Source organism: Ursus maritimus, unplaced genomic scaffold (assembly GCF_017311325.1).
Source record: "Ursus maritimus isolate PB19 unplaced genomic scaffold, ASM1731132v1 scaffold_6, whole genome shotgun sequence".
NCBI classification, from domain to species: domain Eukaryota; kingdom Metazoa; phylum Chordata; class Mammalia; order Carnivora; family Ursidae; genus Ursus; species Ursus maritimus.
In genome coordinates this window covers 51948992-51960723 of record NW_024426774.1, presented here as the reverse complement: position 1 = coordinate 51960723, position 11732 = coordinate 51948992, and the positions used below count along the sequence as shown (strand labels likewise).

General features: G+C 38.5%; 1 protein-coding gene across 1 annotated transcript in view; it reads left to right on the top strand.

Annotated features, from left to right (window-relative positions):
• APLF (aprataxin and PNKP like factor) overlaps positions 1-9454 on the top strand; it is an 81332-nt gene extending 71878 nt beyond the window's left edge. Inside the window, exon 10 of the mRNA XM_008699945.2 lies at positions 8936-9454. Within this exon, the coding sequence (XP_008698167.2) occupies positions 8936-9141 (206 nt within the window). The 3' untranslated portion in view covers positions 9142-9454. The remainder of the gene's footprint in view (positions 1-8935) is intronic.
• Positions 9455-11732: the final 2278 nt, after the last annotated feature.

Here is an 11732-nt window from a genome sequence, read left to right as displayed (position 1 = left end):
GGTTCCAAACCCAAATATTTTTTACCTTTAACAAATTCTGGCTTCTCCATATCATTTACATAATGCAGAGGCCAGTTTGGCACACAATATTTCTGCCCACAGAATGAGAGAAGAAAATGCATATTCTGCAGGCTGTGACCACACGTACATGCATGTGCATGAACACAACCCCCTTGTAACCAAGTGACAAAAATAAGGAATTTCACCATAAGCGAATTCCATTTTAAATTTCTCATTGAAACACACTTTTGTGCTTTAGTACTTCAGACACAACTCATTTTATCTGAGCTAATAGGTTATAGAGGTTATATGTTACGGGTTATTACTTTTTTTTACTGGGGCTGTATCTAATGATACAGCATTTCTGGTGGTTAAATAAACTTTTTTACCGGGAGTCATGTAATGTATGTTGATTAAAGCATATTTTATTGGCAAAGTTTAACACTGTCCCATGAAAATGCATTTGACACATCTGTATCTTTATAAAAATAAGAACCATTTTCCTAAAAACGATCAGTGTGCATCAGATGGCATAGTTTAATCCGAGTTTTCTTTGAAAAGTCTTTTTGAATTATCATTAGGGAATCTTCTCAAGGAAGAACATATTTTTACAACTAACTTCTTTGAAGAAAAGGTTTTCATTTCATTGGAAAGCCAGTTTTTATAAAAGTGTAGATATTTTTAAGCAACATTTAATTTAATTTTTATTTTTTATTTTTTATTTTTTTTAAAGATTTTATTTATTTATTCGACAGAGATAGAGACAGCCAGCGAGAGAGGGAACACAAGCAGGGGGAGTGGGAGAGGAAGAAGCAGGCTCCCAGCAGAGGAGCCTGATGTGGGGCTCGATCCCATAACGCCGGGATCACGCCCTGAGCCGAAGGCAGGCGCTTAACCGCTGTGCCACCCAGGCGCCCCTAATTTAATTTTTAAAAAAAGATTTTATTTATTTGTCAGAGAGAGAGAGACAGAGAGAGAGCATGCGCACAAGCAGGGGAAGCAGCAGACAGAGGGAGAAGCAGACTCCCTGCTGAGCAGGGAGCCCAACACGGACTCAATCCCAAGAACCTGGGATCATGACCTGAGCTGAAGGCAGACGCTTAACCTACTGAGCCACCCAGGCATCCCAATATTTAATTTTATATTTTTCATCTACTTTCAAGGGTTGTTATGTGGTGATACTGTCAGAACACTCTTCATACTCTAAAACTTATAAATTACGGTGTCTGGAGTATTTCCAATCTTAAATTAAATGTTGGGGTCTCATTATATTTCTTAATTTAGAGATATCTAACCTGAATTCTAATGTCCTTGTTTTTCTCATCTCCCGAATCCTTGAGGTTTAACATCACCCATGATCTTTATCTCATTTATATAAATTTATTATACACTTACTGGTTCATTTATTATATCTTCCAAGTGAGCAGAGTTAACTGAGATCCATGAGAACCAGCTCTGGGTGTATATGCTTGTGGCAAGACAGTCTAAAATCTCTGAGGAAAGGGAAGAAGCACTTTCTGCTGGGGCTTATCAGGGTAGACCATGATATAGGAATTAAAGCTAAGTTGGTCTTTAAGGTGGTTGGATTTAAATCATTTTTGTTTCTTAGCTTTGTGGTCGGTAGGTAGAAGATACCCTGTACAAAGTGAGTAATAGATCAGTGAAGGATATTGAGGTAGAAAATGCTTGTAAGTGGTGTGTGGAGTTAGAAAGTGGATCGGTTTAACTAACATGGAGAGTGTCTGTAGTTGCTGTGGACGAGACTAAAAGGATGTATCAAGGCCAGATTACAGACGCTCTTGAAAACTAGACCAAAGATGTGGGTGCCTTGGCATGTAATGATGAGGCAGTATTTTATCCAAATCAAGTTGGTGACATTGCACCACCTGAGTTAGAGTGGGGGAGGATTTCTGGGTATTAGGCGGTTGAATAAAGGGCCAGAGCTAGGGTGGCCACCACGAGAATGGAAAGATAGGATTGGATACAAGTGAGATTTTGAAGGAAAAATCAGTCAGATTTGCCAACTAATGGGATGACATAAAGGAAATAAGGATGACTCAGAATTATAATACTATTTATCAGGAGACCAGGGATGACATTTACAGAGTGTAGAGATCAGGAGGAAAAGCCAGGTAGTTGCTGTTGTTGTTTTTAATTTAAACATCTTGAATTTGAGGTGGGGTATCATAACTACACAATGAGACAATAAAATTTAATATGATACCAATGTTAAAATAACTGCATTAAACTCTTACTATTTAACTTTTTTTTTTTTTTAAAGATTTTATTTATTTATGTGACAGAGAGACAGCCAGCGAGAGAGGGAACACAGCAGGGGTGTGGGAGAGGAAGAAGCAGGCTCCCAGTGGAGGAGCCCGATGTGGGACTCGATCCTGGTACACCGGGATCACGCCCTGAGCCGAAGGCAGACGCTTAACGACTGCGCTACCCAGGCACCCCTTACTATTTAACTTTTGATTTGTAGCACTCCTAAAACATTTCTGTCTACAGAGTTCTTCCACACACGTAACAATTTATGTAGTGTATTTTTTTTTGTAGGTTTAACTGCTGTCATCTATTAAGCTTCTTATGTATCTAATTCGTTTAAAATTTCACTAACTTTCCACACTTTTTTTTTAGAGTGCTGTGGTTTTGTCACGAAATACTGAATGCAGGAGTAATCAATGCCAGGAAAATTTTGTTTTATACTTTCTTAGCTACCTTACCTGTTGACCATATTCAAAAAAAATTATCATCAGCATTTTATTATCTGATTATTGGAGTCATTCTGGCTTTTATTATTATGTGATATGCATTATTCTAGGCTACTGGTACCATCCATGGCTGAAAATTTAGAATGATCTACTGATAGCTATTTTAATATTTCTCTAGTTCTGCAATTGTATGCATACATTTGCTTATATATACTTTTCTTCCAGAAGTAGAACCCAAAAGTTCTAGAAAGCTATTATGGAAATTAATGGAACTTAAATGAGATTCTATAAACTGCTGCTTAGTGTGGGGAAAGTGGAGAGATTTGGGAATACAAAAAAGGCTGTTGTTTTAAACACGTTAAAAAGGTTTGTTACTTTTCTAAAGGTGGTTCTTTTCCATGATGGAAGTCCAGTGTTAACCATCAGTTTTTTAAAAATAAGTGACCACCTATTTCTCCTGTGCTGTTTTGTGCAGTCAAACTGTCAGTCCATCCCTTCATTTCATATACTTCGCTGTTTGGTAGAGAAAAATGAAGATTCCTACTTTGGCCTTAAAATTAGAACTTTGGAGTCAGAAAGATTTTTGAAGTAATTTAATCAACATTTTTTGACTCATAGATAAAAACATAAATTCCATTAAGCCATTAAATTAAGTGACTTGTTCATTGTTTATGGGCTTGTTTATGACCTAGATCTTTGGGCTTCTACTCCCCAGTCTATCCTCTCTCTTAAACCACAGCTGCTTTTTAGAGACTTTTTGTTGGATGAGGGGGATGGACAACCACATAAAAACAGCAATCACTAGCAGCAAGAAACTTCTAGGTGAAGATAGAGGAAAAAAACTTACTTCATCTGAGCTCACCTTAATTTGGAAGAAACAAGCACACTTCTGATTTCTTAGACACACTCAAGAATTACATTTCAGGGGTGTCTGGGTGGCTTAATCGGTTAAGCATCAGACTCTTGATTTAGGTTCAGGTCATGATTTCAGGGCTGTGAGATCCAGCCCCGTGTCAGGCTCCTCCTCAGCTCGGTGCTGGGCATTGAGCCTGCTTAAGATTTCTCTCTCTCCCTTCACCCCTACCCCTGCACACACACACACACACACTCTCTCTCTCCCCCTCTAAAAAAAAATTATATTTCAAATCAGTTAGTCATTATATAAGAAAATGTTATGTGTAGGCACTTATTTTTTCAAAATTGCAATTATGCTATTTAATTCTGTGGAAATTACAAAAAAATAACACTATAAAAATTATGTTTTGTTATTGAGTAAAAAAAAATTAAACAGCTCCTGCTGTTTCTCCTTTTATTATTTTTGCACTTTAATAAGCTTTTCGCCAACCACAACATTATCTGTACAATACTGGAGTCTTGGCTTGTGGTCATCTCTGATGGGATTCCTCATGAATGTTGCCTGGTTCTCTAACCAGCAAGCTTCCTTGTATGAGCTTTCTTTGAAATTTTTATATAACAAACAGTGCTACTAGCAAGGTTTGTGTGAATTTTACTAGTTTTGTCACTTTAAATCCAGATGTTCATACTATATGTTTCAGCTTGCCCAGTTAGAGAATATACGCGTGGGTTTTTTTTTTCCCCCTTGCTTTCAGTTCTTCACATCCCTTTTGCATAAAAACTTAATTGTATGCCAAAGACAGGCATTTTATTCCTGGGTTAGGTGCTAGCCATATTTAGTTCAGAAGCTTGCTTCCTGAGTTTATTCCCATGATCAGGAAATCATGTAATGATTCAGATCAAGTATGCTTATTCAAAGCATTTTCCAAGTAAGTCAATTTTCACTATCTGAATAACCCAGTTACGCTGAAAGGCAGAAACAGTTATTTTTCTAAAAACACCTTCAGCAGTTAAAAAAAAAAAAAGTAGGGGTGCCTGGGTGGCACAGCGGTTAAGCGTCTGCCTTCGGCTCAGGGCATGATCCCGGCGTTATGGGATCGAGTCCCACATCAGGCTCCTCTGCTATGAGCCTGCTTCTTCCTCTCCCACTTCCCCTGCTTGTGTTCCCTCTCTTGCTGGCTGTTTCTATCTCTGTCAAATAAATAAATAAAATCTTAAAAAAAAAAAAAAAGTAAACTCCCATCTAAATGGCATTTACATTGTGGAATATTTAAAGTCACTAATTGAATTTGCTGAAGAGGATCCATTGTGATTGATTCCAGAAAGATAATTACATGTCAGCATTCACTACCCTGTTAAGAAGTGTCCACATGGCGCTGTCAACACAGGACAGAGAGCTGACTTTGCCTTTGTCATGAGTTGGCCCGTCAGGTGCTTTTACTTAAAGCACAAAATACTTGTTCATGTGAAGTAAAATGGATGAAATCTGACTACCAACTACATGGAGTTCTGTTATGGATGGTTTCTTTTAGATTCTGAACCTCCTATTTAAAAGAATCATATGAATGTGATGTTTATGTAAATGAGGATTTGATAGATATAAACAATTATTTGATGATACAAATAGCATGATTTTATTGCTCAAGAAATAAGCCTGCCTCGTAAGTTGCTAAAGATTTCCAGGGTTCATTGAAACGTAAAGCCCCTTCATTAGCAGGATTTAGATAAAAGTCTTTAGTGTAATTCATTATATTGACAGGCTAGTGATTAAAAGTGTAGGTTATAAGAAAGGTTTCTGTAAAACTAAAGGTGTTCAGCAGCTGATTTGTAAATTGTTCATTTGTTCATCCAGTCATATATTTAACAAATATATATATATATATATAGTCTTCTATGTGTTAGGCATTGTTGTAGGAGCTGAGGATACAATAGAGGCAAAGCGTCATCCTCGTAGAATTTTACAAAGGTGGGCAGTAAACAACTGCATGTAAACAAGTATATGACGTCATATAGTGATAACTGCTAAGAAGAAAAAGTTGTGTAAGAGGACAGAATGGCACGGGTGTGTGTGGTGGAGGACAGGTGCCATTTCAGATAGGATGGTGAAAGGACTCTGATAATTTGACATTAGAGCAGAGGCTTGAAGGAGAGAGCAAGACAGGTGATTATCTGAGGGAAGAATATGCCAGGCAAGGGGAATGGTGACTCCAAAAGCCCTGGAGATCATCCTGCCTGTCCTATTCAAGGAGCAGTAGAAAAAGGGTAGACATGAAACAGAGAATAAGGAAGGAGTGGCAGATGAGATCAGGAAAGCTAGCAGTGGACCAGTTGTGTAGGGTCTTAGAGGCCAGGACCTACAAGTCAGGACTTCAGATTTAATTCAGAGTGAGATAGAAAGCTATTAGAAGGTTTTCTGGCTTCTCTATGGAGAACAGACAAGAGTGGAAGCAAGAAACCAGTTAGGTGAACATTGGAATTGACTGAAAAAAGAAGATGATGGGGGGGTGCCTGAATGGTTTGATCGGTTAAGCGTCTGCCTTCGGCTCGGGTCATGATCCCAGGGTTCTGGGATCAAGCCCCACATTGGGCTCCCTGCTCAGTGGGGAGCCTGCTTTTCTCTCTCCCTCTGCTGCTCCCCCAGCTCGTGTGCTCTCTCTTGCTCGCTCTCTCTGTTAAATAAATAAATAAAATCTTTTTAAAAATTTTGAAAAAAAGGGGCACCTGGGTGGCACGGCGGTTAAGCAGCTGCCTTCGGCTCAGGGCGTGATCCCCGCGATCTGGGATCGAGCCCCACATCAGGCTCCTCCGCTGTGAGCCTGCTTCTTCCTCTCCCACTCCCCCTGCTTGTGTTCCCTCTCTCGCTGGCTGTCTCTATCTCTGTCAAATAAATAAATAAAATCTTTAAAAAATTTTTTTTGAAAAAAAGAAGGTGATGATATGAGGACCAGAGAATGGAGTAGATATAGTGAGAAGTGGCAGATAGTTTTTGATGGCAGAGCCAGTAGGATCTCTCGACATATTGGGTATTGGGTTTTCAGTGGAGGGTATTCAAGGATGACTCCAAGGTTTCTTGGAAGGTTGGAGAAGTGATATACTCAAGACTGGTAAGAGAATGACGAGATTTTGGTGAAGCACATCAAGAGTTGTGTTCTGGGAATATGATGTTTCAAGATGCCTGTTTGTTATGCCAAGTAGAGAGACTCCACAGGCAGTGAGATAAAGGAGTCTGGAATTCAGGTGGTGCTCAAGGCTTAGGATGTAAGACTGGAGTGTGTCAGAGAAGAGGTCCCAGCCAGAAACTTCAACACTCCAAAATTCAGAGGTTGGGAAGATGAGGAAGAGCCGGCAAAGGAGCCTGAGAAGGACCAGCCAAATAAAGCAGGAGAAGAACCTGAAGTTGTTTCAGCTTTATATATGTTTTTCTTATAAATCTGCTAGGGCAATTTCGGACTCTGAAAGGAAACACATTGCTGAGATGTCACTAGTTTTATATATGAGATACTTCCAAAGCAGAATGGCCAAGAACGGAGGTGTTGATGGTCTTCACTCCTCCCTTCTTTGCCATCTGCAAACTACCCTCAAAATGTGTTTTAAATGTTTCCCATCATACAAGTTTTATGGGAAATTGAGATTAGCTAGACATAAAACATGCCCTCAGGATGCTTACACGAGATAAGAAATGTTTACAGATAAATACAATCATAGATTTCCCTTAAGGCACTGGTGTGCTTCTTACGCGAATGAGAACTGTGCAAATCATCATGTAGCCTTTTTAGCCTTGGCTTTGGAGAAACTCAGGGAGAAACCTGATGCTCAATTTATAATAATTATGTTCAAAATGAAACATTCTGGTTTTTATGTTCTTAGTTTCTACTTTTATTTGTATTTTTTATGACCTCATTATTATAAGCTGTCTCAAATCTTCTCTGGAAATGAATGGCGATATTAAGAAAAATGTAAATGTCTGGTCTGTGAGAGTTGAGAGTACAGATAAAGTATCTTTTTTTTTTTTTTGTCCTCATTTCTTCCTCCTCAAATTTCTTGAGTTTAAGTTACATCTATCTATTGCATATGAACATTTTAGGAAGAAGTTAAGTAAAGCATATACAGAAGTGCAAACAATCATTTTTTAACCCATACATGTGGTGTTCATCACAGGGACTGTCCCCTGCCATTCAGGGATTTCCAGATAAATCTTCCTGCTTGTTTCTTAAATGTTCTGCATCGTCCTAGAGTCTCTCGCTGCTTATTTTATAACATGCCTGTTGCTTGCAATGGAAAGAGGATAAAACAGTGTGGGATGAGGGAAGAAGTGGATTTGGAGACCAAAGAATTCTAGTGTTATAATTCTAGTTGTATAATATTATTTAGAAATCTATAAACTCTAATGGCTGTTACCATAGTAGTCCTGATATTTTCAGTAATCACAGTCCCTGAAACGTGAACTGTAAGATCTATAAAACTAAACTTTCCAAAGTGTTTAGACTCATATTTTCTCATTTGATCACAAACATAGCGTGTTAATCCAATTGTACTGGCCTTACTGTGATAACAGACTGTCCCCAAATTTCAGTGCCTCGCAACAATAAATAGGTATATTTCTCCTTGATGTTAAGCAGCTTATTAGCTGTGGCCTTGTCCAATGTGTGTTCTCATCCTGGAATGCGGGCTGAAGGATCAGCCCCGAGCGGGACGTGAGGGAGAGCGTGGCAGAGGGAAAATGAGAGCAGCAGAACCACAGAAAAGCGCTTAAAGCTTCTCCTATTTCCACTATGTCCACCCACTTTTTTTTGACCAAGTGTGATGTCAGTGGGGCTAGTTAAATATAATCATATCACAGGGAGGGGCAGTAAATAACTGGACAAAAATATATTCTACCACCCTGAGGGTAGGGTAGCATGAATATGATTATAATATTATTAAGGAACCATTATTATGATTCTCATAGGACATTTTAGTTTCAGGAACCTCAGTAGGAAAAGTTAGAATTCTGGGGGGCACCTGGGTGGCTCAGTTGGTTAAGGGTCTGCCTTTGGCTCAGGTCATGATCCTAGGGTTCTGGGATCGAGCCCTATGCCGGGCTCCCTGCTCAGCAGGGAGTCTGCTTCTCTCTCTCCTTCTGCCTCTCCCCCAACTTGTGTGGTCTCTCTCTCCCCCTCTCAAATAAATAAATATTTTTTTTTTACAAAAAGGAAAAGTTAGAATTCTAACAAAAAGTAATTTTAGCCCCCTTTCTAGAATTTGTAGTGGTTAGTGATGTCTTAAGTAAAATTAATTCTTGTCAGAGAAAGACATTTTACAGTTAGCTATCTCTACTCCCGGATTTGAGTGCCAGTTGATACGTCGTGTGCCAATTTTTTTTTCAGTGAGAAGCATATCAGATGAAGACAGTGATAATGTTGGGCAGCCCAATGAATACGACCTCAATGACAGCTTTCTAGATGATGAGGAAGAAGAGTATGAGCCGACAGATGAAGATTCTGACTGGGAACCAGGACAGGAAGACCAAGAGAAGGAAGATGTGGAAGAGCTTTTGAAAGAAGCAAAAAAGTTTATGAAAAGGAAAAAGTAACTTTTTTCTGTGGTACTATATGGCTCCCATTTATTCTTTGTGGACAAAATTCAGGTACTAAGGAGGCACTTAAGTGATAATTGTTTTCCTTCTTTTTATGGTTATGACTTTGCTTTTGACTCTTCGCAAATGAAACATTGCTCTGTCAGCCCTCGATGCAGTGGGTGGGATTTGTTTTGTTGCCTTGCTTTTTCTATCCTAGTTAAAGCATCTGGAAATAGGAAGCAGACAGAGAGTTAAAGAGAAATAATTGATATTTTTCATGTACTTTGTGTGTTGATAATAAAAAGTAAAAGCCATAGGTTGCACAACACTTTGGCCTTGTTTCTTTTTTCCAAAGATTCTATCTTTATAGAATAGTAGGCAAGCAGAACCAGGCAAATTACATCATAGGTGGGAGAGCATGCCTCTTTTATTGCTATTGAAGTAATTCTTCAAGCAGAACTAGGCTTCAGAAAGTGACAGCCATCATATAATGGCTATTATTTTTCTAGTACCCTGAATATGAGCTTTACAATTTCATTTACTACTTTTGTTCTTTGAAACTTAGGGAAATTAGTATAAAGTGGATGCTGAAAATATATTCAACTGAACTATAGAAATGTTCACCCTGCAGGGAATGTTATTTTGTGCCCCACAGCTGTAATTTATTCTGTCTGAATTTTAAAGTAGAAAAATCCAAGGGATTTGACAGTTTCTTTTTCAAACTAAAGTCCTACATGGTTATTTTAACTCTCAGTGTTCTGTCTTTACATTAAAAGATATAGAAATGATTTTTAACCGACATTTTCTCAGATTACATTAGTTCTTTTTTTTTTTTTTTTAAGATTTTATTTATTTATTTGACAGAGAGAGAGACAGCCAGTGAGGGAGGGAACACAAGCAGGGGTGGAGTGGGAGAGGAAGAAGCAGGCTCCCAGTGGAGAAGCCTGATGTGGGGCTTGATCCCAAAACACCGGGATCACACCCTGAGCCGAAGGCAGACGCTTAACCGCTGTGCCACCCAGGTGCCCCTACATTAGTTCTTTTGTCCTCAGATGAAGGCAGCAAGTTATCTGCTAGTATTCAAGATTCTGGGCTTTTATTTCAAGAAGAAACCCTTTATTCTCCAGTTTTACGAAATATATCTCTGTTCTCAAACTACTTCAGGCCCTGTAATACTCTTCATTTTAGGTGACTTAGAATTTTTGAAATACAGTTTAGAATCTTTAATAGCAGTTGGGTGTGGGAACACCACAGTAGGTATAGTATTGAAATCATAAATCACTAAACCGAAAGTATCCTAATATTTATCTAACACTGATATTTTCTATTCTAAGAGAATGTAGGAATTTAAATCTTAAAAGGGCAAGACAGATTTATAATTGTTTTCTTAGTGCTTTTGAATGTCTTTCGAAGTTAATTATGTAATATTAAAATTAACTTAAACTGGCCAGGACAAGATAAATATTTCTTTAGACTATTATTACCTATTATTCTGACTTTGCTTCTGTTATTTAGGAACTGATTTGTCCCTTCTAATTCCCTTTAGTCTTGGGGGTTTGACAGACCTATGAAAAAATCTTTGAACTTATTTTCATCTCTGCACCGACTCAATCCTTAAAGGGTTTTTTAATCCACTCATAGGTTTTTCCCCAAATAATTGAAAATATGTTCACACAAAAACTTGTACACGATGTCCATAAAGGCATTATTAATAATAGTCAAAAAGCAGAGGCACCTGGGTGGCTCAGTCTGTTAAGCGTCTGACTCTTGATCTCAGCTCAGGTCTTGATCTCAGGGTTGTGAGTTTGAGTCCTGTATTGGGCTCCACGCTGGGCATGGAGCCTACTTAAAAGATAAATAAATAAATATAAACAAAATTGGTATAACAAAAAGTAGAAACACCTAAATGCCTATCAGTTGATGAATGGATAAACAAAATGTGGCATATCTCTACAGCAGGATATTTTTGGCAATGAAAAAGAACTGAAGGATTGATACGTGCTTATAACATGGATTAACCTTGAAGAGGTTGTGCTAAGTGAAAGAAGCCAGCCACAAAAGGCCACATATTGTATAAACTAATTTATATGAAATATACAAAATAGGCAAATCCATAGGAAGTAGATTAGTGGTTGCCAGGGGCTGGAAGAGGCAGGGACAGGGGGTGACTGCTAATAGGTACAGGGTCACTTTATGATTGTTATAAAAATGTTCTAGAATTAGTGGTGATGGTTGCACAACTCTGTAAATCTACTAAAACCCACTGACTTGTACACTTTCGAAGGGCAGATTTTATGGTCTGAGGATTATGTATTTTAATAAAGCTGTTATAAAAATGAGTGCAAAAGGTGGTGACACTAGTCTTTCAGAAAGAAAAAAACATTTAATCAGAATATGTTCTTGACAATAATGTGATAGCTCATGGTTGCTTTATTTTTAGAGGGGGAGAGGGGCAGAGGGAGAGGAAAGGGAGAATCTCAAGCAGGCTCCACCCCCAGTGTGGAGCCCAACTTCAGGTTTGATCTTAAAACCCTGAGATCATGACCTGAGCCGAAATCAAGAGTCAGATGCTCAACTGACTAAGCCACCCAGGTGCCCCTCATGAT